The sequence below is a fragment of the Alosa sapidissima genome, chromosome 24, assembly GCF_018492685.1.
Source record: "Alosa sapidissima isolate fAloSap1 chromosome 24, fAloSap1.pri, whole genome shotgun sequence".
In the NCBI taxonomy this organism is placed as follows: Eukaryota; Metazoa; Chordata; class Actinopteri; order Clupeiformes; family Clupeidae; genus Alosa; species Alosa sapidissima.
This window is the reverse complement of record NC_055980.1, coordinates 9,351,325-9,378,996: the sequence shown is the minus strand read 5'-3', so window position 1 is coordinate 9,378,996 and position 27,672 is coordinate 9,351,325. Positions and strand designations below refer to the sequence as shown.

Here is a 27,672-nt window from a genome sequence, read left to right as displayed (position 1 = left end):
TTTTTTTGTTTTAGAGGGGCCCACAAGTGACACCTGAAGTCAATCATTTTTAAAGATGGAAGACCTTATAAGCCTGAACATAGGCTGAAAGGAACTGAGCTCCAAAAGGCACAATACTGAATATAGATGACAGGAGTTTGAAGAAATCTTATTACACCTGTGGATGGGTATGGGGGACCTGAAAATAAAATGACCACATGCATGTATTTATCTATTTTATTTGTTGTGCACTGGTTTATCATTGAAGCTTTATGTCTTTTGGCATCCTTTTATTTATTGTTTATGTAACCAACTTAGAGCGAGTTTTCCCTGCAACAATAGTATAATAAATCCCAAACAAATGTTATTAATACTCCCCATTTAGTTACTCAGAGCGCTACATATTCTCTCGCGAGACTTTGCTCCACTGCACTTTGTCAGCAGTGGCTCGTTCCTCCATTTCGCTGCGTCTAAAGTCTCCTCCCCGCAACCGCTAGATTCGGCGACCCGAACCCACTCTCTGTCGGCCCGGATTTTAGCGTGATCCCACGAATCTGCCAGTACCTCGTTGGGTACCGGGAGACAGTTTGGAATTGCCACATCACGGATTGAGGTCGATTTGAAACGGATGGCGACTCCTTCAATAAGAATTTAGTAAAAGAAAACTGCCTCGAAATTTCAGGTAGGTGGGAATTTAAGATGGCGGAGGCGAGGAGGGGGGGCGAAGGAGGAAGTGGTGGGGGGGTCACAAGGGGGGTTGGTCATGGCGGGATAAGTAGGTTCTTTTAAGCGCTCACGCCATTTATTGGGGGAAAAAATAACTTGGCAACATTTTAAGTTATTTCATGTGCGTCTGACGATACACCAGTAATGTTACAGAAGTGCTTGCTAAGGAGACTGAAGAAAGATGTATATAAGTTCGCGAAATTGTACCACAACTGAAATGTATGTAAAGCCTAAGTTAGCTTGCTAAGTTACTAACCTTGTGAATGAAGTTGATTAAACAGCTTCTCTGGGGTTCAAACCCGAAGTTGCAACTGTAGTAACATAGGGTGAGAATTTCACAAACCGACATGGGTTCTTTGAAAGTTGAAATAACACAGACACAATGAACTTAAATAGCCTGTTAGCTACGCTTTTGGCTAGCTAATCAAATGTCTTGGACAATTTGGCTAACGGTAGGTAAGTTAGCTAACGTTAGCTGTTACTGAGGACAAGATTGAAGTGCTAACGTTACCCGATCCCCCTTAGAGAGCACCCTTTAACAATTGCAAACTCTTTTGCAAAATATCTGCAAAAATATGTGTGAGCATTATGTCCACTTATGTTCTGAAGTGTGTACCATCACAGTATAAAAGAACTAAAATGCATGATCTGGCAACTATTGTTATGTGTCATGTTTGACCCCGCGTAATGACGTCACGGGCATGGCACACTCCCGAGTGGAAACCAGGGAAGCGGGGTTTATTTGCCCATGCATTGGTATCATTATTCTGTTTCAAAAGAGATAATAATCGAATGATAACAGACTTGCTGTGTTGCGCATTACATAACTTATGAGGGAGGGGGCGCGTGCACGAGCAACCAAGATTCTGGCTGGCTGGCTAGTCGAGACTGAAACGGTCTCAACCAAACAGGCTTTTTGGTAGCTAGCCGCATTAAGCTAACCAACGTTAAATCAACAGTTCAGCAGTGAAGTTAAACGAATATTTAGTAGCCATGGACATTCTTTACATGTTGCTGTCAAGGGCAGTTTTGGCATGTCCGTATATTACATCGCAGAGCAGACAAAGGTGCGGCGAAAATGAATATTACATTAATTGATGATATTACCGCAGTGTATTGTTTAACGCCAGAAACTGAAAGACGCTTGCTGAATGAACCAGGAACCGTCGAAGGGCCTCAAGTCCAAAGCACGCTGTGAGCCACTGGCCAGTGTGCTATCTTACCTGTCATTCTGGGGCATAATTTAACTGTTCTATTGCTCAGGTTTGTCTCCGATTTACTGCTATACCTAGTGCAGTGCTCTTTTTTTGGCGAGAAGTATTTGCACGTTTTCACCGATAGGAAATTGTGAAGTTGTTCGTTTTACGAAATCTAATGACCATAAGTTTGAAGCTACATGCAAAAGTGGGTACTCAAAAGTTGCTAGCACAATGGTTAACTTGAACTTCAGGCTTGCTAAATGGTCTTAAAGCCTTTGCTAACTGTGAAGTTTATTCTCTTGGTGCACAGCAGTGCCCGAACTGTTTTAGACTATTATCTTTATTCTTTGTGGTTGAGCACGTGCGTTTATAGAAGGAAGTAAATGCATAATGAGTATTGTAATCAACAGCACTTGAGGGCCGGTCTTGGAATATATAGCCTTTTTATATAGGGTTTGCCAGTTTGCACAGTGGTGGTGCTTGCTGGTGTGGTGGTTAGTCAATATGTCTAGACTACTTATCCCAACCAGTTATGATGAGCATGTCTTTGTTTACCCCAACAGATGTTAAGGTGTATTTGATCTCAGCATCCTGGAAGTGGAAAGTTCAGAAGAGACTGGTCCTACACCACAGACAGGTGAGCTGTTACATGTGAGCAGTGCACACATGTTTAAGTAATGTTTTGGCATTGGCAAATGTATCATAGATTTCAATGAATCATCGTTTCTCTTCTTAGTACACTTAATGCAACTCTTAAGCCTCTTCTCATCTCCTCCTTCACTCTGTATGTGTTGCACAGGTGCAGTGTGCAGCAGGGGAGGTCCAGAGGGAGGAAGCGTCGGGGAGGAGGTGGTGCAGCAGCGCACCCCTCCGGCTGTGGCTGAGCTGGGTGGCGTCCCCGCGGCTGCGCAGAATGTGGCCGGGCCATCACAGCATGCCCTGCAGCCGGTCGCCGCTGCTCCCCTCCCACCGTTGGTTAGCACTGCCCCGTCCCAACAGGACAGAGACACAATCGCCGAGGTTCAACCGAGCGCCAACACTAAGCCCGAGCTCTCCGCCCAAGCATCTGCCCTCGACCGTGTCCCAACAGGACTGGCTGCAGCCTCTCTTCAGGCCACGACGAACCACACGGACTCAGTTGAGAGACAGACTCCCACACAGACCACCAGCTCTGCCACCGTGCAGGAGTGGAATTACGGGTGCGAAACGAACAGATCAAGCCAGGGAGGGACGGACAGAACTGGCGCTACAGTCAGTGCTGACGCGCAGGGACGCCCACTCGCAGAGACTACCAAATCGGAATACAAACAAAGCTTGCCAGTCTGTCCCGTCCTGCCTGGGTCAAATCAAGCTAGTACCTGCGGCCAGGAGGAGCCTGATGAAATGGAGCCAGCTCAAGTGGCTAGACTCACCCAGGCAGACCAGGCCAGCCACGTATCTCAGCCTGATGGCCTTGAGACAACAAGGCCACAGGCTCTTTCAGCTGTCTCTGATGGCAGTGAAATCACACAGACTGAGCTCACAGAGCTCCTACACACGACCGAGGATGCAGGAGCAGTGCAGCTGGGTCCAGCAGGAGAACAGAGTGGGCAGTGCTCGGTCGGAGACCACCCAGCCACTCTCCGGACTCCAGGAGATTCCACACAGCACGTGCTGCCAGGCAACGGAAAAAGTGCCTGCTATGCTGCCAACGACGACGATGAAATGGACGGCTACCTGCCCAGAAGCCCCAGTGCCCTGTCCCAGGGGCAGGTTAACAGTGGTCAGGCCAAAGAGGAGGCCCTTAAAGACCTTGCTTACAGCGCCACTGTACAGAAAACCATCACGCCGCTCACCAACCTCCCTCTCAAAGCCTCTGAAAGGCCGCAGGAGCCGGATGAACTTCAGACAATGACTGAGCCCACGATGGCACATGCTGCCTTGCCGGAGCTCAACCAACATGAGTTGAGCTCAGAGATTCTGGACGCGAGTGAAACCCCTCATCTGACCACAGGAGAGACTACCATAAGCATGGGTGTAAATGTAGAACAGGTTCTTCAGAATGTTCCCATACATGGAGGTGTGTGTCTGGATGCCTCTGGGAATGAGATTCTGAGTAGCCTCTCTGCAGGTGAGTCAAAGGTGTTGGGGGACGAGACTTGCACTGAAACTATCCTCACAGTGACCGATGGGATACAGGCTGTAGTTACAAGCTCCACGGATGTTGTTTTAAATGACGGTGAGTCTGTCAGTGGAGTGCTGTCCCCCAACCCCCAACAGACTAATAGCATTTCAATCACACACTCGGAGACTTTGGAAGGACTTGGCCGCCAGTTGCTGTCCACGTCTCAGATTGACCACGAACTCTTAACTCATCAAATGCCGAGCCCCGTCCCAGCGGCCGACACGTTCTCCGAGATGGAGGTGTGCACCAATGCGGAGGGCATCATCGAGACACAAACTACTGAAATTCACACTCACGTGCTGAGGGACTTGGGGCAGGTCTGTTTCCTCCAGACAGACCTGGTGTCAGACCTCTCCTCCCTGCCTGTGGAAATCCTGGAGCACGAGGTGGAGGAGGGGACGTGGTTGCACGTTACTGAGCCTCTGGGCGACGGGCAGGTCGTGGAGTGTACCGAAGCCCAGCTGATGGATGTCGGCGATGGGGCGCACTGTCTGGAGGCTCAAACGATCGAGGTCTCCGAGTGCACGGTCGTCACCTATCCCTCGGATGCCATCCTGAGCCATGGGCAGCTCCATCTGCCTGACAGCTTGGAGGTACCACAAGTCTGTGAATCCACTCTGGGCTCCTCAGTCGAGTTTTTGACGGAGGACTTGGGAACTGATGCCCCTAGCCCACACAATGGAGTGGCTGGGCTTAAAGTTGATCCTGAGCCTACTGCTGCTTCTTATGTCGAATCCACCACATCTGCGCTAACCCCTACAGCGGCTCTCGTCGATTCCGCTGTGCAGGGGGTGGACGAGCTCCTGACGGACAACAAAACGGAAGTAGCCCGGCCCAGTGCTATCGACCCCAAGCTTCTCATCCTAAAGCGCGGGGATACGCCACTCCTGAAGCACCCGCCCGATATAATAGCGGTGGTGTCCAAGAAGCCAAGCCCGGTGTCGGTGGCTCAGGCTCTGGCCGGCAGCCCCAGCTGTGCCTCCATGTCTGCTGCCGGAGCCTCCGCAGAGTGCCTTTCCCCGAGCACGCCAGCTACTGCTGCCGCCGCCGCCGGGCTGGATCCAAGCCTCATGGGCATTTCTCCGCCTGCTCCAATTCCCCGCAAACTCACTTTCCTGTCTGAGGAGGAGGAGGAGGCCTTAACCAGTACCGACATGCCCTCCGAAACAGTGGATAGACCACACACGGCCCCCGATAGCCCTCCACGTAGGTCTGAGCGCCAGCCGCTGATGGGTGTTTGGAGTGAGGTGTGTGGTTCCATAGGGGCCAAGAGGGAGACAGCTGCCGGATCGAAAAGGCCCGTTGGGGAGCCGAACGAGATGGGCCAAGGCGATGGGCCCGACACCATCGCTGGAGAGAGCAGTGATGGCGAGGTTGACCTTTCCATGGAGAGCCATGCTGACAGCATAGTTACGCCCACCCAAAGAAAGGTGTGTTCCATATTTAACCTCGAACAGACTGCCAAGGAGGGCTGAATCTCAATGTCCCCCCCTAAGGTCTAAGCCCTGAATCTTCACACACTTAACTAACATCCGTCGTAAGTGATCAAGTTTGCCAGGGTGTAAGAGTTCAAAACGCTAATAACAGGAATGAGACGAACCTGTGACCTATCATTAAATTGACAACCCAAAAAAATGTGTTGCAAACACGTTTCCATTTCTGCTTTATGGCGGTTGTTTACTGATGTTATTTCAAGCTTCCAGCCTCCCTTTGGGTAACCCTGTGTTTCACGTCACAACGCAATGAATTGTAGGTAGCCTACTTCCCTTGAGTTAAATGTTCATAGATGCCGACTTACGGAAAGGGCACGTATAGGGTGCGAGTGACCCCTCAAGCACTTCACAATTTCGCAGTGGGACAGCCCTAAGCCCTCACAAAGTTGCCGGGAACGTGCATCAAAGTGTGTGAGTGCGTAAGGGAAGACATTGAGATTCAGCCAAGGTCATGTAAGCGTTGATGGTGTCACATAATGGTTGACACCTGAATTATTTACTAAAAAACAACATAGGCCCTCTGTTTGAGAGTCTTGCTAACAACTCTGCAGTTTGTATAATTCTATGTCTGTGCCTGGTTTGGGCAGATTATGATTTGGTGAAGGAGGATGAGAGGCTGGAGAATAGCTTCATATTCCATTATTTCTCTTGGTATTTCTATCTGATGATGGACAGTAGCCTAGGTTGTTTGAGCAGCTTCCTCTATTCCACTGAAGACAAAAGAAGGGATGCTAATGGAGCAGATGTTTGTCTTTTAATTGATGTAGGCTATCTGTCGATGACGGTGAGCCAATCCAGACCCAATTACTATATTCTAAATATGGCTAGTGATAATGTTTAAATTTTTTTCCCAAGGGAACCAATTTGGAGTATAAAACACAAGAGCAGGATTATTGCACACCGTTTATAAATGGAGCGTGTTTTGAGAACTGAATGCAGATACTCATACTGAAGGCAAATCTCAGAGGATTTTGTGTCTCAAGGAATTCATGATATAGCCAGAGGCATGAACTAGGTAACAGAACAGACTGTAAACACCCATAGGTGCTTGCAGTTAATTTATGTATTTTCCTAATAAAAATGAAAAGAATGGGGGAGAATTTTATCTGGCAGGTTTGCCTTTATAGTTGCACCAACAGCAGGTAGACATATCACATGAAGAAATCGTATAACTATTTGAGCGTGTGTCAGTTCTCTTCCTTGCAGTTGTAGCATGTTTCACAGGATGCACTTTTCTCTACATGAGAGCATCTCTGTGAACTCAAGTGGACTAGCAGACACAATCTTAAGTCTTGTGTGTTTTGCAGCATGGACAGTGCAGGACAGACAGGCAGTCAGTTTTGTCGAAGGTAAGATGTGTGAGAGCTTGTACTTTTCACTGCCTAATAGGGGTGTCACAATTCTACAAATCCTCGATTCGATTTAATATTCGATTTTTAAAGTCACGATTAAATTTTCGGTCTTTTTAAAATATTTCTATTAATGCATTCCTTATGTTTGCTTTTTTTGCCCTTTTCCTATTCATTTTCGGGGGCGGTTATTTTGAAGCCGCTTTTTAGTTTTGAAACCGTTTTTGCGTGTTGGCATACATGCTGGACGTGACATGGGGGGTGTGGCAACATCTTCGATTCTACCTTTGAGTTCGAGATTGAGATGTAATTTCGATCGATTTCAACTTAAAATCTGAAATCGTGACACCCCTACTGCGTAAGCAACCCCTTATAAGCTAAGTTTCTTTTTTACCTTATGACCAGACAGACATCTTTCACATGTCCTTCACACATCTACTGTTTCACCTGTTTTCATTCTGTTCACAACTTGCACAAAGGTATGAGTTTAAGTGTAGCAGTGGTTTAGTGGCTATATATACTATAGCCCTTTCACAATCGGCAGTGGCACACAATATGTCTGGTGAATATTTGGCCTCAGAGGTTAGTGTGTGTTTGTATTGTGACTCTGTTGCTTATATTAACTCCAAAAGTAATCATTGAAGGGTATAGCATAACATTTTGGGCTGCATTTGACAGCTACCCATATATTCCGAGCCTCAATACTGGTGACTTTTGAATATTTATACCCCCAGGTGGGAAAGACTACGTTGACTTCTGGTGGAAAAAATAGTGGTTGGTTTGACGCTTCACACTTGCACAGGTGTTGGGTCCGTGGGTGGTGGTGAACCCTGCAGAGTTATCGTTTTTTTTTTTTTTTGTGTGTGTGTGTGTGTGTGTCCTGTTAACTCCTTCGCTCCGTAACTCTTTTTTTTTTTTTTTTTTTATCACGGCCATGTGGTCTCCAGGTGCGGCAATGGATCTCTGGGAGGGTGACGGCCGGCTCCACGCCCTCCTCCTCCCCCTCCCCGTCCCCTGGCCCCTCCACATCGGGGGACTGGACTCCCATCCAGATGGACCGGGCCTCGCCTCTCCGAGGGTCCCATGGCAAGTTCCTGTCACCCCACTCCAAGGGGGATTCCAGCCAGTCCGACCAGACGCCTACACAGCGCCTGCACAAGCATGCAGACATGGCAGAGCTTGCCAAGCATGTAAGTATTGTTTTTCAGCGTGTTCTAGTATGTCTCTCTTGTTTTCTTTTTTTTTTTAAACTTTGCTCTCCACATTGCTATGTTAGCACTAAGCAGCAATCCTGGTTGTGTGGCCTGGCTGCTTAGGTACCCATAAAAGAATACCTGAACTTGAATAGAGGGCTATAGCACATTTCCATGAAGGTCATCCTTGTCTCTCCTGTAGGAAGCAGAAATTGAGCATCGCTCGCTGGCACTGAAGCGAGAAGGCTTCTGGTCCCTGAAGCGCCTAAACCGCCTGACGGAGCCCATCCGGCCCAAGGTGCACTGGGACTACCTGTGCGAGGAGATGCAGTGGCTCTCTGCCGACTTCGCCCAGGAGAGGAGATGGAAGAGAGGCGTCGCCCGAAAAGTAAGCCAGCAGAACTAGCTTCTAATTGTGTTCTAATGAATAGTGAAGAACCTGTGAAAGCCCAGGGGATTGCAGGGCCTGAAGGTTATTCTGGTGGAGCAGCGTTGCTGGCAAAAGCGATCCGTCAGACACGGTGACATGACTGATGTGTTTGTAATTGATGGGCTGGCATGCAACATAGTCATTGGAAATTCAACCCACTGCAATGGTGTCACTCTGTCTGAGAAAAATAAATCTTGGAAAATCTTGGTTGGTTAAAGTATTCATTACTGTTCCCCTGCGGCCTTCCTTTTGAAACCCTTGGAACTTAGAAGTCTTAGAATAACCAAAAAGATGAGATGTAGCTGTTTTCTGTTTTATCTGACGTTTCACGTCATTATGAATTCATTCACTTAAACCACTGTGGAATTGGTACATTTTAAAATCTGTAGTCTTGATGTGATGGCAAAGCTTTGTTTAGCCAGATATCTTTTAGCTGTCAGAAGCCTATGCTCTTGGTGCTGCACAGTTTTGAATCTGTGTGACAGATGTTTTATGGAAGTTTTAACATTTCCATTTTCTCAGCCAACTGTGGCTGCACAATTGTGTGTATACATTATGCGGCTGCCCATTCTGATGTGGTGTTGTGCATGCAGGTCGTGCGGATGGTCATGCGCTACCACGAGGAGCTGCGGCAGAAGGAGGAGCGGGCCAAGCGCGAGGAGCAGGCTAAACTCCGCAGGGTCGCAGCCTCCATCGCCAAGGAGGTGCGAGCCTTCTGGACCAACGTGGAAAAGGTAACATCACTCTAGAAAACTACTACCTGCATCAACTTTTTTATTTGGACCACAGTGACTGCAATTTGTTTACTAGTATAAGGTGGTTTATTTGGGAAATCTCCCTTAATTGAGTGTCTCTGTTGAATCAGTCAATCTGTTACCTGGAACCTCCATCTCTAACCAGCAGTATTCTCACTTTCTTAACTCCTCATCTTTGGTCAGGTGGTCCAGTACAAGCAGCAGTCTAGACTGGAGGAGAAGAGGAAAAAGGCTCTAGACCTGCAGCTGGACTTCATTGTGGGTCAGACGGAGCGCTACTCAGACCTCCTCAGCCAATCGCTGGCGGCGGCGACGGCGGCGCCTGCCACCAATACAGAGACCCCCGCCTCTCCTCCAAAGCGCGCCGTTGATGAGGACGGTGGGTGCCTTGGGTGCTCTCTTAGCGTCTTTGAACTTTGAGGAAGATGGCGTCTTGTGCACTTTGAAGAAGATTGTTAATTGAGGCACTAAATTGGGATGAGAGTAAGAAAGGGATAATCATGACACATGGCACTTAATATTTGATGAGCTCTAATAGGCCCCAACTCCATCTTTTGAAAAGTCTTTTTGACAAGAGTTAAGAGTCTCTTGCATGATGACATTAGCGCGAACATTACACAAGGCATTGACATTACTTATGACTGTCTTTTTAACTGGTGGTTAAAAGTCCCTTCTCTCTTCTTCCCCTTCGGCAGACCACGATTTTGAGCCTCCATGCGAGGAAGAGGATGACGAGGAGACCATCGAGGTGGAGGAGCAGCAGGAGGGGAACGACGCCGAGGCGCAAAGGAGAGAGATTGAGCTGTTGAGGGAGGAGGGCGAACTGCCTCTGGACCAGCTGCTCAACACCATCTCCTACCCTCCGGTACGCCACGCTGAACCAGATTTAGTTACAGTTTCAGATTCCTGCTGTCCGTGTAGGCTGAGTGGTTTGAACATGTCTGTTAATAACGTACAGTTGCTGTTGAGAGGGGAACTGTGTCTATGTGAATCGTCTAGGCTATAGTAAGTGTCTTGGATGATGTGATTTTTGGCAGTTGGAAGGCAATATTGTGTAAGGCACATTATGTCCAGGAATTGTTGATGTTATGCTGCCAGGTGGGACTAAGACAGTGAGGAATGCTTCAGTTCTTCCTATTTTGACATTGGCCAGATTTTCATTGATGGATTGTAGATAGATTGTCTTAGCTTATGTTGTTAAGGCACCACTCTCATTCCTTGAAATCCTGGCATTCAGCTCAAACCCGCTGTGCCATATAAAGTAGTTCTTGGTTTAGAACAGGGGCATTCCTGCAACGATATCCGCACATTAGGATTTTTATTTTATTTTTTTATTTCAAGCTATTTTTGGGTCTGTTGAGTCAAAGTAAAAATTCTTTGAGTTTTTATCCCAAGTCCTGTGGTTTCCAGACAATCTCCTATCTGAGAAATACTCTAGGACAACCTTCCCCAATGTCTTTCTTTTTTTAATTTTTTTTTTTAGCAATATCAGTAAGCCTAAATGTCTGTGTGAATCAACATAATGAGACAATCCTATCTTACTTTTAGCTACTGCTTTGGGCTCTACAGTTGAGTGTTTGATTGAAATGATGCTGAAGTGTTCACTATGTTCCCCCACAGCCCTCTGCTTCTGACGAAGAATGCTCCAACAGCTCCTCATCTGCTGTTGTGGAGGAAGACGAGGAGTTCACTGCCAATGAGGAAGATGGTGAGAGATTCTGTAGAAACTTTTTACCAGTTTTATGAACTCATTATTTGAGTAAAGAAATTCTTTGATGTATTTTCCCTATAGCCAACAGTTGCCACAGTGCATTTTCTCATGTTTTTCTTTCGTGGAAACTTGATTTGTGTAAACAAACCTTCATGTTTCTTTCAGCTGAGGATGAAGAGGAGACGATAGAAGCACAGGAGGAACATGAAGGTGACGCCAACCATGAGGAAGAGTTGGATGACTTAGCCAAAGAGGGTAACTTTTCAGCGGTCACATTTTTGTTTAGTTCAGTAGTCATAATTTGGTTTGTAGGCAAGAGTTGTAACAAGTAACTTCAAGCTGTGTGCTGCATTCAGAATAGACTGTGTTGGAAATGCGAATAATTATTCAAGACATCCTATGTATTGGTAATAAACATTGCCATCACCTGACCATACAGAGGTTTTATTTTTTGGGTCTATAAAAAGCTGAAAGGTCAATGTAAAAAAGCTGAATGGTGACCGTACTGCGAGTAACCGTTAGTGACCACTGATATGCCCACTCCCCCAGGTGAAATGAGTGTAGCGGAGCTTCTGGAGAAGTATAAGGGGGCGTACACCTCTGACTTTGAAGAACCCTCAGGATCTGCGTCACCTGCCACCTCTGAGGAGGAGGAGAGCACGGAGGAAGAGGAGGAGGAAGAGAGCGAGGGCGAAGACAGTGATGACGAGACCAACAGCTCTTCAGGTACTTGAGGGCACCTCAGATGGGTTACTTTTAGTTTATTTTTCACCCTGCAATTCAGAGAATGAGTCCTCAATTTGTTCATTTAATCCCAACGTGACAAGTTTGTTCTCATGTAATATTTTTTTTTGTATGTGTCTACCCCCCCTCCCCCAATACCTTCAGACTCCTCAGAGGCAGTAAACAGTGATGATGATGTCATAGAGGATGAGGAGGAGGAGGAAGCTGAGGACGATGAAGAGGAGGACGACGACGATCCCGAGGAGGGCATGGAGGCCCTGCTGAAGGAGGGTGAGCAGAGCCCTCCGCTCCCCACCTCGCCTCGGCCCAAGAAAGAAATCAGCCACATCGCTGCCACAGCAGAGAGCCTCCAGCCAAAAGGATACACACTGGCCACCACTAAGGTAAACACTCTGAGGTTATACCATCAGCACCACCATAATGGCAGTGGTAGCTCTTGCACTTGTGAACACGTGAACACAAGAGTGGTAGTAGACATTGACTTGTGCAGAATTTCTTGAATTCACCTTATTCAGGCAGCGGCCATTTTAAACCAAAACGAGGCTACAAGGTACACAAACCATAGGATTGTTGTGTTCTATGCATTCGCCAGTAGGTGGTGAAAATGCCTTAATGACAGTCAGTGTACCCTGTAGCCTCCCTTTGGTTTACACAATGGCTGCTGCATGAATAAGGCGCATAGTCTGTGATTTCTTCATGGCACTTGAAAGACGAGTAGTGTCACTGATCAGCACATTCTCTGCAGGTGAAGACTCCCATCCCCTTCTTGCTGCACGGCACTCTGCGTGAGTACCAGCACATCGGGCTGGACTGGCTGGTTACCATGTACGAGAAGAAGCTCAATGGCATCCTGGCCGACGAGATGGGCCTCGGCAAAACCATCCAGACTATCGCTCTGCTGGCTCACCTGGCCTGTGAGAAAGGTACAGATGCAGTTGAAATCCCTGTGCCCATGGAGAGGGAATCCAGTCAATTATGATATTTACATGATATTAATTCCACCCTTGAGCTGCATATGAAGGTGCTTTTTTTTGCAGCTCAGTGCTATGATTATTTTCAGGGACCTTAGGAAAGAAAGATGTGATCTATGCATTTAAAAAAAATAACTGTTGTATCTTTTACAGGAAACTGGGGACCGCATTTAATCATTGTGCCCACCAGTGTAATGCTGAACTGGGAGATGGAGCTCAAACGCTGGTGTCCCGGGTTCAAGATCCTCACCTACTACGGTAGCCAGAAAGAGCGCAAACTCAAGAGACAGGTACATGCCATGACGGGAGCTATGGATGGCTCTTCTAGTGTCTAACAACAAATAGACCAGCAGACAGAAATGGACACACCAGGAAATCCATGAATGTTCATTCCTACAGCTATGTAGCTTGATGCCTTGATCATGAATCAATGCTGATTTGCCCTTTTGTCCTCACAGGGTTGGACCAAGCCAAATGCTTTCCATGTGTGTATCACTTCTTATAAGCTGGTGCTGCAGGACCACCAGGCATTCAGGCGCAAGTCCTGGCGGTACCTGATCTTGGACGAGGCCCAAAACATCAAAAACTTCAAGTCTCAGCGCTGGCAGAGTCTTCTCAACTTCAATAGGTAATGCCTGATTGATACTGATTAGAGTTTCCTATACTTTGACTGTGCATTTTCTTTAATTTGCCGTGCCAAGTGGATGGGACTTAAAAAAGTATACACAGCAAAATGCCTAATAAATCTTTTTATTTTTTATATAAATCTATATTTTTCTAAATATATTGCTTTAAGTTATATTTTTGGGCTTTTAGCCTGTATTAGATAGGACAGTGAAGAGAGCCCTAGTCTCCTCTGGGCTAAGCTGGCCATGCCCCTCAACGTTGCGCAAGGTTCTGCTGCAACTGTGGCATGCCTGTGTGTGACTGGAAATAAGTGGGAGGGACATGGGGGTGGGTTCAGGAAATGGGACTGGAACCTGGTTCACCGAGGGCACTTAGACCCCAATGTGGAATGGGTGCTGCTCACGCCACAGCTCCCCCCAACCCCCCCCCCCCCCCCCCCCTTTCCTGTTTATAATTTTTTTTATTTACTTATCCCCCCCTGCAGCCACAGACGCCTGCTCCTGACGGGAACGCCCCTGCAGAACAGCCTGATGGAGCTGTGGTCGCTCATGCACTTCCTCATGCCGCACGTCTTCCAGTCTCACCGCGAGTTCAAGGAGTGGTTCTCCAACCCGCTGACCGGCATGATCGAGGGCAGCCAGGAGTACAACGAGGGCCTCGTCAAGAGGCTCCACAAGGTGAGCTAGCAGTGACCTTGGACACAACACAACATGAGCGTGACCAAAGAACCTTGATTACTAACTCTGCTTCAACCCTCTCTGGTGTGACTGTCCAACATGAGATGTTACAACATTTTTCCAGAGTACTCTCTACAAAATGGGTTAGAGATAGATATTCACAATTGCATCTAAAAAAATAGACGCTCCTATAGTGATTTAACATCTATTGATTTTATCCACTGATTGCTGACGTCTTGTCTCTGCCCCTGTAGGTCCTCAGGCCCTTCCTTCTGCGCCGTGTCAAGGTGGACGTGGAGAAGCAGATGCCCAAGAAATACGAGCACGTGGTGCGCTGCCGTCTCTCCAAGAGACAGCGCTTCCTCTACGATGACTTCATGGCCCAGGCCTCGTGAGTGCACTCCAACCACATGTCAGGGGCTTCCAAGTTAACACTAAACCTGGCCCCCTCTGCAGGTTTTGTTAGGGTTAGGTGCCCTGCTTTAATCTATTTGCACTGGTCTCCTTCATTCCTTGCTATTCCTCTCTTCGTTTTTCTCTCTCTGGTGTTCAGAACAAGGGAGACTCTGGCGAGTGGTCACTTCATGTCTGTGATCAACATTCTGATGCAGCTGAGGAAGGTGTGCAACCACCCTAACCTGTTTGACCCGCGGCCCATCCACTCACCCTTCATCACCGAGCCCATCATCTTTACCACCTCCTCCGTCGTACAGCGAGCGCTTGAAACGTCACCCTTTGAGGTATGGGCCTGTCCGTCAGGGTGTCTTAAGCGTTAAAAAAAAAAATGTGTCTTTGTGATTTTGATCTTTTTAAAAAGTGTATTCATTGTTTTAGTCCCACTGTTTGAGTTCTTTGAGTCCTTAAACCCCTTTCTCATCATTCCGTCTCTAGCGGTGCGACCTGTCCATGTTTGACCTGGTGGGGCTGGAGGGTCGCGTGTCCCGTTACCAGGCCGACGTCTTCCTGCCTCGTAGGAAGGTCACTACTCCACTGGTGCAGGAGATCATGGACTCCCCTGAGCCGCCTCCGAGACCCAAACCTGTGCGAATGAAGGTCAACAGGTCAGTAGGGACCGCAACTTACCAAGCGTAGCACTACGCTGGACTAAACTAACATTTGGATTGTGCTTGTAAACGGGGATTAAGAAATACTTACATGACCGTTGCTCCTGTTATGCTTGTTTGGATTGTAGAACAGTGTTTTTGGTGCGTATGTAAGCCATTGCCAGTTTGGGTTACATGTTTAATCTATGTGGCTTTTCTTTCCAGAATGTTCCAGCCCATGCCCAAAACAGACGGCCGTGCATCTGTGCCGTTGAACAACCCCAGGCCTACGTGTCCAGTAGCTCCTGTCGTCCAGCCCCCACGGCCCGCCCTCATCACGGAGGTGCATCCTGCCCCAGCCCCCATCCCAGTGCAGCCACCTGCACAAGGCAAGACGCTTACAGAATGATCATCATGCACCTGCACTGCATTGCTGTCCGCCTGAACAATCCACAAACTGATATTAAGTGTTATTAGGAAGCGGCACAGAGTAGTGTGACTTTGCTCAGCGCTCGTAATCCAGCACTGTCTGCATTGCACTCTGATAGTTATCTTTTTCATAAATGACTTCTGTTCATACATGGGTGCACACAATCTTCATTATAAAAATGCCCCTCTTCTGTGCCACAGTGTGTTCGATGATGCCCACTGCAGCCACTTATGCCACTGCAGTGGCCAGCGCTGCGGTTCCTGTGACTATGACCCACACGCCAGCAGCTGCCCTCAGACCCAGTGCCCCGCACCCCATCTTGACTGTACGACCTCCGACCCCGCTGGCCCCACCAGTCGTCTCGGCGCCCAGCAGTGTTGTCACCCAGCGGGTGCTTCTCAGCCCTGACATGCAGGCGCGGCTTCCATGTGAGCACTCTCAGTGATTTTTTTTTTTTTTTTTTTCCTCAACTGCTGCACTTCACGTTTTGACGGGATGTGAACTATTTTGAAAATATTAGGCATAGATGACCGGTCATTTCCACTGCTTTAAATATGGCACTTGGTTTGAAGCAGCTTTGGCACTGTGAAAGTCTTAGTCGCATGTCTCATGTCTCTCTCCTTTCCCTCACATGCGCACGCACACACAGCCGGGGAGGTAGTGAGCATTGCTCAGTTGGCCTCTCTGGCTGGGCGACCCGTACCCACTGGCCAGGGCAGTAAGCCAGTCACCTTTCAGCTGCAGGGCAACAAGCTCACCCTATCAGGGACCCAGCTGCACCAGGTGCCAGTGCAACAGCCTCGGGCCCTCCAAGGTGAGCCCTCATAAGTTTCCAGTCGCAGCATTGCATGCCGTGGGGATAAGCCTTGATGCCTTTTGCATGTTGCCATTCTGATACAGTGGTGATTTCTCAGAGATGATTCATATTGATTGTTAATAAGTCTTTTATAGGTACAAGATTACGCTCTAAGTATGTAGACACTTTATCAATACACCTGCTTTGCTGAAATTGACTCACCTTCAGTTGCATTATATTTAATGTAAGATTCTTACTTGAATAGGAAACTCCACAGAAGTGCACAAATATAGTTCATCCAAATCATTAATTTTGAATTTTTACGATGAAATTGAGATTGAGGGGTTTTAGTTGTCCTTGGGTCATCCTAAAATTGAGTGGCTGGGCTAAGTAGGTGACTGATCATTATGACACTTTTTTTTAAAATTTAAAACCTGATTTTCATACAAACACGAATCATATAATGGCATAAATAATAAATAAAAAAAATCACCCCCCCCATCCTCAGTTGTCATGTACGAGTGCTGAGCATGCTTGTGTGGTCACGGCCGTGTGACTGTTGTGTGCTCTGCAGGCAACGTAATGCATCTGGTGTCCAGTGGGGGGCAGCACCACCTGATCAGTCAGCCAGCACAGGTGGCGCTCATCCATACAGTCAGTCAGGCAGGCAGCAGTGCTGCCAGCCCAAGCCCAGCCCCAGTCTCCTCTGGGCTGGCCATGCCCCTCAACGCTGCGCAAGGTACTGCTGCAACTGTGGCATGCCTGTGTGTGACTTATAAATATTTAAATAAGAGAACGGCGTGTAGAACAATGAGCAAAGCTAAGCTGTTTGTCTGTGTTTTTCTTCCCTTCTGGTCATTATTTCTGTTTTTTTTTTTTGTTAATTTTTTCTTTTTTTTTTTCTTTTCTGTAATGGTTATTTTTGTACAGTTCCCTCCTCCATGGTGACTGGGTCTGGGATTGTTAAGATCGTTGTCAGACAGGCCGGAGGTAAAGAGACGGGGCCGGTCCCTGCCCTCGCTGTGCCTCCTTCCCCCCGGGTCGCCCCTCCGGTCACACTCTCCCTGCACCCGCACACAACCACTGCTCCGCTAGCAAGGGCGCCGCCTCCTCAGCGCCCTCCTGTGGCCCAGCCGACCCATTACGCTGCTCCGCCTCGCACCCCTACCTCAGCCTTAAGTGGAGCCCAGCCGCCTCGCCCAATACTGAGGGTCCTGCAGGGACCACCTCCTGCAGTACCACCACCAGCAGCAGCAGCAGCACCGGTACCGGTAGAACCAGGTGGGTAGTGATTGTTCACCAGTTAAGGGCCGTTCACACCAGGAACGATAACTATAAAGATAACTATTTCTATAACGATAAAAGCATCCACACTGACCAACGATAAGGAAAGTCTCTCCTCATATTGATGAATGTTATGGCTAAAATTTGATCGATGCTGATTGGCTGTCAGCTTATTATCATTCTCAAAATCGCTATGAAAGTGAACCCCAACGATATTGCTCTTCATGTTGTTATCATAATAGTTTATGTGTGGATGTAGTCATTCACATTAGCTAGGACGATACTTTGTTGCCGTTATCAGTATAGTTATCATTCTTGGTGTGAACGGCCCTTTAAACAAGAAATGGGACATGTCTTTGCTCTGTCTTATAATACATATCTTAATTGTTTTTATGGGGTTAGTAAAATATGTACATATTGTCCTATCAATAATGTGCAGTGCCATTGCACATCACAGATTTTCCCTCATATTGTGCACGCCAAATGTACATTAATCCAATTCGTGTATTCGTATTGCATACAATTTTGTTAGTGTCTCGCATGGAGGTTATGATTCTTATAGTTTACCTGCATACCTCTGTTCTGTGTTAGTGCGAGTAAATGCCACACCAGTACCAGCGCCGCGTGAGGAGAACAGTGATGTAGTCGCGGTTCACGCAGACCCACCAGTGTCCAAACCCAGCAGTCAGCCTGGAAGCTTCTCTTTCCAGCGGCCTCGCGCTCAGCCTCCACCACCCCCACGCTCACCTTTCCACATGGTATTTACAATATCTACAAATTCTTGACATGCTTTTTCCCCTTTGTTAGTTAGTCAACAGTTTAATATTGTACCTGAATTGATTGTCATCCATCTTCACCTTCGGAACAGTCATGGCTGGAGGACCGTCTGAAAGCTCAGCGTGACGCCCGCCTTGCCCAGATAATTCGCGTCAACGAGTTTCACTGCAACGCCAAGCCTGTGTATGGCCAGGAGGTGCTCGACTTCCTCACCTTCCTCACAGGCCCGGCCCCTAAACCTGCATCACCTGCGCTCGGACAGTGGAGCCGCTCTGGCCACACCTTCTGTCTGCTTGCCCGGTTGCAGCGGACTCAGGACCTGTGGGTCCAAAGTGAGACCCTGAGGACCGCTGTTCAGAACACGGAGGAGAGGCTCGCAGGACTGTCGGAAGTCATTGATAGGTATACAAGTTTATGTCATGAAATACGTGTGTGTGGTGGGTGGGCAGGCGGGTGGTGTACATGTATACCAATTGTATTATTTTATTAAGAATGCGCATTTTGATTTTGATGTCACCGACACATCTCAGAAAAGGTTGGACAGGGGAAACGCAAGGAGGAATATGTTAAAGCTAATTAGGTTAACTGGCACCATGATTGGGTATAAAAAGTTCATCCTAGAGAGGCCTCTCTCCCAGATGTAAAGATGTGGAGGTATTCATCACTCTGAAAAACTGTGTGGGCAAATAATGCAACAATATAAGAAACCAAAGCTCAAAGGTCATGTTGAGGTCTAAACTAAACTTCTGCCTCGTTTTCCCCCTCGTTTCCTGATTTTCAGGTTCACTTTTGCGATCCCACCTGTGGAGGCTCAGCCCATAACCATGCACAGCTGCCACCCTCCTCCCTCGCTCGTACACCAGCAGGCGCTGTTCCGCTCTATGCTGACCACCCAGGTGACCCCTCTGCTTCGTCCTCTCCATCGCATCCAGTGCAACATGAGGACTCACTTCCCAGACCTCAGACTCATTCAGTACGACTGTGGTGAGTCGGCGTCATTGCAGTGGCTTGTTCACGTTTTCCTTTTGTATTACATTAGATTTATGTTTCATAGGTTTCCTTATTTCTTTATTAGCATTTCATCCCTGAAAGAACTTGGATGCTATCTGAAGTAGCAGAAGACTTAAATATAATATAATATTTGTATATATTAAAAAAATATGTATGAGGATATATAATTATTGTGCCTCCAACTGTGCAGGAAAGCTGCAGACTCTTCACCTCTTGCTAAGGAAGCTAAAGACCGGAGGCCACAGGGTTCTCATCTTCACCCAGATGACCCGCATGCTGGACGTGCTGGAGCAGTTCCTCAATTATCATGGGCACATTTACCTGAGGCTGGACGGCAGCACACGCGTAGAACAGCGACAGGTAAGATAAATACCTGACACACTTGCCCTGCCTGTGGCTAAAAAATGCTTGTTTTACCTTCCAGTTGAACTTACCGAGCCCAAAATTCTAACCCATGGCACATTTTTGCCTGGTAATGACATACATTGAAGGCAGCCACGGCCTACTGGTTAGCGCTTCGGACTTGTAACCGGAGGGTTGCCGGTTCGAACCCCGGCCAGTAGGCACGGCTGAAGTGCCCTTGAGCAAGGCACCTAACCCCTCACTGCTCCCCGGGCGCCGCTGTTGTTGCAGGCAGCTCACTGCGCCGGGATTAGTGTGTGCTTCACCTCACTGTGTGTTCACTGTGTGCTGAGTGTGTTTCACTAATTCATGGATTGGGATAAATGCAGAGACCAAATTTCCCTTACGGGATCAAAAGAGTATACTTATACTTATAACAAATCGTGTTGCGATTTATGGGCTCAGCTGCATGTACACAGCCTGGATAACTAATTTAACTAAATTTAGTTAAATTTAACTAATTAAACTAAACATTTGCAATCTCTCTTTTTCTCAGTCTCTGATGGAGCGCTTCAATGCAGACCGGCGCATCTTCTGCTTCATTTTGTCAACCCGCAGTGGTGGCGTGGGTGTCAACCTGACGGGGGCGGACACTGTCGTGTTTTACGACAGTGACTGGAATCCCACTATGGATGCTCAAGCCCAGGATCGCTGCCACCGAATTGGGCAAACCAGAGATGTGCATATCTACAGGTACACAACCACATCAGGAACTGTAACACTCCTTTTTAACATTGTGGGTTTATCTTAGAGTGTTTGTCCTAAATGTCATACTTCTGAATTCTGATGTTTTTGATATAGAGAGAATATAAATATTGATGTAGATATTTCTTATGTTTTTTGTGACAAGTGTTCCTAATCTATTTAACATTTTCTGCAGGCTTATCAGTGAACGTACAGTTGAAGAGAACATCTTGAAGAAAGCGAATCAGAAAAGGATGTTGGGTGATATGGCCATAGAGGGAGGAAATTTCACCACTGCATTCTTCAAACAGGTTAGTCTTGAAGCATGACTTTTAAGTAAAAGTAACAAAAGTTTATTTAAAATAACTGTGTGCGAGAAGGTCGTAACTGCCTTTTAAAGTATTTTTTTAAATTATTATTATTATTATTACTGACAATGGTAGTTTAGTGCCATGAAAAATAACATTTCCTGTCCTTACAGCAAACCATCAAGGAGTTGTTTGATGTGACCGAGGGGGAAAAGAAGGAGGCAGAAGTAGTTCCACCTCCAACAGAGGAGGACGACATTAATAAACAGCAAACCACTATTCTGGAGCAGGTAAGACTTGAAAACCTGACGGGTCAGTTAAAAAAAAAAAAACTGCAAAAGCAATGCATCACTAATTTTCATGTATTTTCTCAGGCTTTGTGTAGAGCTGAAGACGAGGAGGACATAGTGGCTGCCTCTCAGGCCAAAGCAGAACAGGTGGCTGAATTGGCAGAGTTCAATGAGAGCATCCCGTTAGATGATGGAGCGGAGGGAGTGAGTCGTGACCAGGAAGAAGAGGAACTCTCCAAAGCCGAGCAAGAAATTGCTGCTCTGGTAGAACAGGTAATGTCCCAGTAGAGCAGTGGTAATTATGTACAACTATGTGTAATGTTAGAATGTATTTTTGTAAATGTTGATAATTAGCCACTCATACTTGGTTTTTCCATCGTCTTTTAGCTCACTCCTATTGAGCGGTATGCCATGAATTTCTTGGAGGCCTCTCTGGAGGACATTTGCAAGGAGGAGCTTAAGCAGGCAGAGGTGAATATCTGTTTAATCAACCAGCAGAATAACCACATCATTGACACTTTTATGTATTTCGTTCCTTTTATTAATGTACCTCGTGGTGTTTGCAGGAGCAAGTAGAGGCTGCCAGAAAGGGGCTTGATCAAGCCAAAGAAGAGGGCCTGAAATTGCATCAGTCGTCTGACAATGATGAAGACGACTACTCACCAATGCCACATACCCCTGATGACATGTTCCTGGCCACACCTGCCCGTCGCACACGGAAGCACAAGGAGAAGGGCGCTCCCTCCACTAGAGCTAGTGGGAGGCTGAGAGGGACTCCTGCAAAAACTGACGATGACTCTACCCTATCCCCAGCGAGCACATCAGCTGAGCTTGAGAGAGCAAATGCCTCTATGTCTGCTCCCACCCCACCCAGACAAGTGCCTGACCGACGTGGAGGCCAGCGAGGTAGACCGCCTACCAAAGAAGCTGTGGCACCCACCACTCCTGCCCGAACAGAGACCTCTAAGAATCAAGCTCCGTCAAGTGTGTCATCCCGGCACACAGACTCCACAAGCCCAGCTTCCCCATTGAAAGACGTGCCCGGTAAATCCAGAGCCACGCCTTCTCCCCTCCGCCAGAGTTTGTCCCCACCGAGCTCCGTGCCTTCCACTGCCGGCTCCCCTGCAGCAGGGAGATCCCATGCTGAACACGCTGCTCCTGCTGGCCAAGAGCGTGTTGAGGAGGTGAGAGGAGATGTGCTGTCAGGTGTGTCTGGGTTACAGGTAGACCATGCACCAGTGCCCAGTGCAAGGGAGAGGGGAGTGTCTGTGTCCTCAGGATCCATTTGTTCTCCGGAGCATCAGTCCGACTTGGAGGGCAGAGACCTGGATCAGCAGAGCCAACACTCCCTCACCCTCTCACCCAGCATGGCGTCCCGCTCGCCTCGTAAGCGCCAGTCAGCTGATGGTGAGGTCCTCAAAGGCCTTCCAGAAGATTCTCCATCTGCCAAGGTCCTACGTAAACTTCCCGGTCGCCTAGTTACAGTTGTTGAGGAGAAAGAGAAACAACCAAGGCGGAGGAGGAGGCGAGGAAGTGGTGGAGCGGGTCACACTGAAGGGTCCTCAGAGGAAGCGGAACATACAGAGTCGGAGCGAGACACTGGCCCGTCCTCGCCAGATAAATCAAGCCACGCTTCTCGAGATAAAGACACTCCCAAGTCACCTGCAGTCTCTAGTTCCCTTCCTCAGCCACAAGAGAAGGAACAAGTATCACCTGCGTCACTCGGAAGTCCTGGGAAAGGGTATCATCCCTACTCTCCTACCCATCCTTCTCCAGATATGCCCGTTCTCAGGAACTTGCCTGTCCGACGGCGTCTGGAAACAGAATCCCGAATGGCTGCTCAGTTAGGGGAGCAACATGGAGGAGGAAGAGGGAGATGGCCCTCCGACCGAAGGCAGAGCCTATCACCAAATCCGCCAAAGAGACAGGACGCGAGTCCTACTAAGGACGGCACTCTTGCTCCAGCGACTGTAAACACTGATAACCCAGTACCAGTGAAGCGCAAGCCAGGACGGCCTCCCAAGCGTCCAGTTGAACACACCGTTCCTCCACCAGCAAAACCTGTAATTGTGGAGAAAGATGCTCCTGTCTCGCCAAAACGGAAGAGGGGTCGCCCCCGCAAGGACTCCACAATCAAGCTAGATGCTATTCGTGCTGCTCAATCTTCTAACCCTCCAACTCCCTCAAATCCTCCACCTTCTACAAAATCCACACTTTCCTCAAATCCTTCAAAATCCACATCTCCCTCAAATCCTCCACCTCTTTCAAAACCCACACTTTCCTCAAATCCTCCACCTGCTTCAGAATCCACACCTCCCTCAAACCTTCCACCTCCTTCAAAATCCACACTTTCCTCAAATCCTCCACCTCCTTCAAAATCCACATCTCCCTCAAATCCTCCACCTCCTTCAAAATCCACACTTTCCTCAAATCCTCCACCTCCTTCAAATCTTCCACCTCCTTCAAAACCCACACCTCCCTCAAATCCACCACCTCATTCAAAATCCTCACTTCCCTCAAATCTTCCTTCTTCAAATCCTCCACTTCCCTTAAGCCCTCCGCCTCCTTCAAACCCTACACTTCTGTCAAACGCTCCACCTCCTTGTAGTCCTAAAAGCATGCAATCTGGTCTTAACTCACCAAGATCCTCCTTATCCAGTCTCCAAGAGGCCCTTTCAGAGAGTGCTCCTGTTCACACACCACTACCCTCATTACCTGCCAAAGCTGCTGACAAAACTTCGCTACCTAAACCAGTCACTGAGACCAACATCACCCTTGTCACATCACCCACACCTACAAGTAACTCACTGACCAATGAAACGCCAACAGCTATGCTTGCACAGTCCAAATCTAGTGAATCTCAGACCAACACACCATCTACAGAGAGCAAGACTCCATGCGTAACTTCATTCCCCTCTGCACAACCAACAGCCACCTCTGACTCCAAGACCACATCTGCTATACCTGCTCTGCCAGTGGAACCCAAGCCAAGTGACACTCAGAACCATTCATCACCTACATCTCCTTCACAATCCAAAGTGAGGGAGACTCCGATACCCTCGACTCATGAGGTTTCACAACCCTCCCAGGGCAATACTCAGAAAACTGTAACCGCACTATCCCAAGTCCCTCAATCCACATCAAATGACTCAGAGACAAAACCAATCCCTGAGTCTAAGGACTCACAAATTGACACGACCCTTGAGCCCAGATCTTCTGTTCAGGTCACACCATCACCTGCTGAACAACAGACTGATCCCATGTGTGCTCCAACTCACACACCTGCCGAACCTGAACCTCCTCCAGCATCAGAGCCTTCTCAGGAGCCTGCTCCTGCTCTGCCAATCCCTCAAGGTGCCCTGGAGGTGCAGGAGAAAGAAACAGCTGAACTACTTTCACATGAAAAGACGTCAGACAGGAAGGAAGCAGCAAAGACTGACACAAATAAGGATGGTGAGAAAGAAATAGAAGAGCCATCTCTTGGGCCCCAGTCAAAGCGAAGGCGAGTGGAGAGTTTACCAGAAGACCAAGAGTCTGTGTCTGTAGATCCTGAGGTTAAGACAGACACATTTGTCTCGAGCGAGGGAACTAGTAACCAAAGTAGGGAAGAGGGTAAAACAGACGGCAAAGATGGGGGGAAATCCTCCAAGAAAAGAGCCGTTAGTCGACAGAGCAGTCAGGACTCTGTTCGTTCCTCTTCACCTTCTTCTGTATCATCAGCTGGTACTCGTTCATCAAAGAAGATGGCAGACAACAGGTCTACAAAGAGGAAAAGAGGTGAAGCTAAAACCGGAGGCTCAGAGGATGGTAATGATGAAAAGAAACCCAAGATCCAAAGGCGACGATCAAACTCTCCTTCCTCCTCTTCGGACTCTGATGACTCCTCACGTAAAGAAAAGCGCCTCACACGTGCTGAACGAAAAAAGCAAGAGAAAGAAAACCAGAGTGAGAGTGATGGGAGGAGTAGTGACAGCAGACGTGGCCGAAGGTCCAAAAAGGAGCAGGTAGCTGCAAATGCCACAGCGGGTGATTCTGGTAGTGAAACCTCCACAAAAGTCACCTGCAAATCCTCAGGCCCTTCGTCAACAAAGAAGTCTAGCACCACCACGCCTGTGCCCTCAACACCACCTCCCCAACCTGAGGTTTTGGGCAAGCGTTGCTCAGCCCTCAATGCTGCTGCCAAGCTTTTGGCCATGAGAGGCCGGGCAGGTGATATACCCCGTCCCAGTAACAAAGTGAAAGTTGGTGACAAGCAAGAGTCCCCGTCATCATCTGAGAAAAGCACTAAGTCAAAAGGAAAGGGCACACAGGGGTCCCCCCAGACCAATTCATCTGGTAGTAGAGGAGGAAGTGGTAGACAGACGCCCACAAACACTCCGCTCACCACTCCAGAGTTGAGTAGGTCTATTTCACGGTCCACCAGGCAGCGGCCTGGTAGCCTGTTGCCCCCACTTGACGCCAAGAACAAGAGGGCAAAGAGAGACAAGAAAAAGAATGAGGAGAGGAAGGAAGATGGAGAGGACGAGAACAGGGAGTCCCGCTCCTCAAGGGGGCACAGCGCGTGCAGCAGCATAAGCAGCGACCGGGAGGCCGGAAGCAGCAGGAGCCGCAGCAGCAGCAACAGCAGCCAGTGCACCCCAAGCCTCAGCTCCCAGAGCACAGGGCCCCACCGCCCACGATCTAGAGCCACCTCTTCCGGCAGCGACACTGAGAGAGGGAAACAGAGCCATAGCAAGTCAGGTGAGAGGCGGGGAAGGAAGAGTCACAGGGAGACCCGCTCGCAGAAACATGACCGGTCTGAGCTGAGCGGGGGTTCCGCGGAGGGGACCCCAGACAGGGTGCTGCGCAGCGTGGCTGCTCTGGCAGCCGCTCATGCCCGTTCCCCAGCCTGCAACACCCGCTCCTCCGCCACCCAACACCGACATACCAAGACGTGATTGGGTGGGTGGAGGAGATATCAATACAGCAGTTAAGGGGAATAAGGGACGACGACCAGAGCGAAGCCACAGAGGGTGAAAGACTGAAATATTTTAACGGGTATTAAGATTAAAGAGGGGGGTGAAGAGTCGCCATTCTGTAATCAGATAAAGGGCAGTGGAATGTCTACTGTACAGTGTAACGAAGACTGAGCTCCCTCACTCTCAGGCCCTCTCCTCTTCTCCCGCTAGGCTTAAGTGTGGAGATGGCTCAGAGACACAGGACTAAGGTGGAAAGGGGACTTCCTTTTTACAGAAAATGTGACATTGCAGCTAAGATGGCATGTCTGTACAGAAGAAAACTCAAAATCCCAGAGACATTTGGACATCTGCGGATTTGGACAATAGCTGAGAGTTATTGTTAGTTCACACTATGTACTGTAATCATATAAAGACTGGAATACTAAGAGAGGTCTGTGTAAAAGAGAAGTTGTAGATTGTACCCTTTATACAGTTTACTTGTGCTTTAAGGGTAACTGAAAATGTTGTCTATTCTGTATCCAGAAGATTTTTCAGTGGAGGGAGAAAAGCTTTTATGACAGTTGGGTTAAAAAAAAATGTTATGGCAGTTGTTTCAGTCTGTCAGTTCATCAGTTTAAGGATATTCTGTGGATTTCTCCAGGGTATGAAAGAGAGCAGGTCTGTAAATGTTATCTTTGCTGCACTATGCTGGAGTTTGTCTTTGCTTGGACCTCCCCGTCTTGTGTAATTATTTTTTTCTATCCATTTATTTTAAATCCAGCCTGCACATTTTTTTTCATGTTGCACATCTGAGAAAATGTCCCAGGCGTTTTTTTTTTTTGTTGTTGTTTTTTTTTTAATTCATCAATTTCAAATCAATTACTTCCGACCTGGTACCTCACACAGTGCAGTTTTTGTCAGCGCTAAATGTGTCCTATCTCTTGAGCTTGTGATGAATCTTGAAGATAGTACTTAATTTGCTCGCTGTTGATGCCGAAAAATGGGAGACAAACCTCAATATGTTTTCTCTTCACTTATTATCCAAAGTAACAGTCATAATGGTCATTGTCATTAAATTTTATTCTCAATTAATCTTGAATCAGTGTGATCTAAAAAGAGAGTGCCTGTTTTTGAGGGTGGGTGGGGATCCTTGATTGCCTTGTAAAAGAAATTACAATTAGGGTTGTGAATATAGATTACTGTGTTCTACAAAAAAAAACAGTAAGTTAGGTTACCAGAGAAGAACCCCTGCTGCCAAATTGAAACAAACCAATTTGATGCACTGTTGCTGCAGTCACCTTCATTGCTTTTTTTTTTTTTTTTTTTTTTTGATTTTCCTTTCTTGAAAATATGCTTCGAAACAACATGTTTCAGGACATGTTGAACCTTTAGAAAGGATGATAAAGGCTTTTTAAATCACAGAAGGTCAATTTAAGGCTCAAGATGTTTGTATTTTGGGAAATGGGTTGAATATGGTGTTGGTCTTATTTTTATTTGTCTCTTTCATTTGTTACATTCCTTTTTGTTCCCTTGTAATTCCACATTGTTTTACTTGAAAGATAAAAGAAAATACATTGAATAAAAAGACCAAAAGTAATTTATTTCAAGTGTTCTTGTCTTTTGAAATTTACAGTAGAAGCTGTGCATTCACAACCTAATGATCTTGGGGTTTTTGATTTGAGAAGTCCAGAT

At 47.6% G+C, this 27,672-nt stretch overlaps 1 protein-coding gene across 7 annotated transcripts; it reads left to right on the top strand.

Moving 5' to 3' along the window:
* The first annotated feature begins 420 nt into the window (after window positions 1-420).
* LOC121699745 (Snf2-related CREBBP activator protein) lies at window positions 421-27,581 on the top strand. 7 transcript variants are annotated; one of them, XM_042082123.1, is made up of 36 exons: window positions 421-661; window positions 2,468-2,541; window positions 2,704-5,498; window positions 6,869-6,910; window positions 7,858-8,100; window positions 8,306-8,491; window positions 9,127-9,267; window positions 9,472-9,667; window positions 9,984-10,153; window positions 10,909-10,996; window positions 11,165-11,254; window positions 11,549-11,725; window positions 11,888-12,126; window positions 12,489-12,666; window positions 12,868-13,004; window positions 13,173-13,342; window positions 13,826-14,018; window positions 14,273-14,409; window positions 14,572-14,758; window positions 14,910-15,079; window positions 15,287-15,450; window positions 15,692-15,919; window positions 16,141-16,305; window positions 16,862-17,026; window positions 17,218-17,568; window positions 18,163-18,329; window positions 18,440-18,750; window positions 19,130-19,332; window positions 19,550-19,719; window positions 20,258-20,454; window positions 20,642-20,756; window positions 20,927-21,043; window positions 21,128-21,316; window positions 21,431-21,514; window positions 21,610-23,266; window positions 23,397-23,731. In XM_042082123.1, the coding sequence occupies exons 3-36, from the start codon at window positions 3,288-3,290 to the stop codon at window positions 23,594-23,596; spliced, it is 9,438 nt and encodes a 3,145-aa protein (XP_041938057.1). In that variant the 5' UTR covers window positions 421-661; window positions 2,468-2,541; window positions 2,704-3,287; the 3' UTR covers window positions 23,597-23,731. The 7 variants fall into 7 exon arrangements, with proteins under 7 accessions (XP_041938057.1, XP_041938054.1, XP_041938050.1 ...); XM_042082120.1 differs by having other exon boundaries at window positions 423-661; window positions 21,610-22,004; window positions 22,038-27,581; XM_042082116.1 differs by having other exon boundaries at window positions 423-661; window positions 21,610-27,581.
* Window positions 27,582-27,672: the final 91 nt, after the last annotated feature.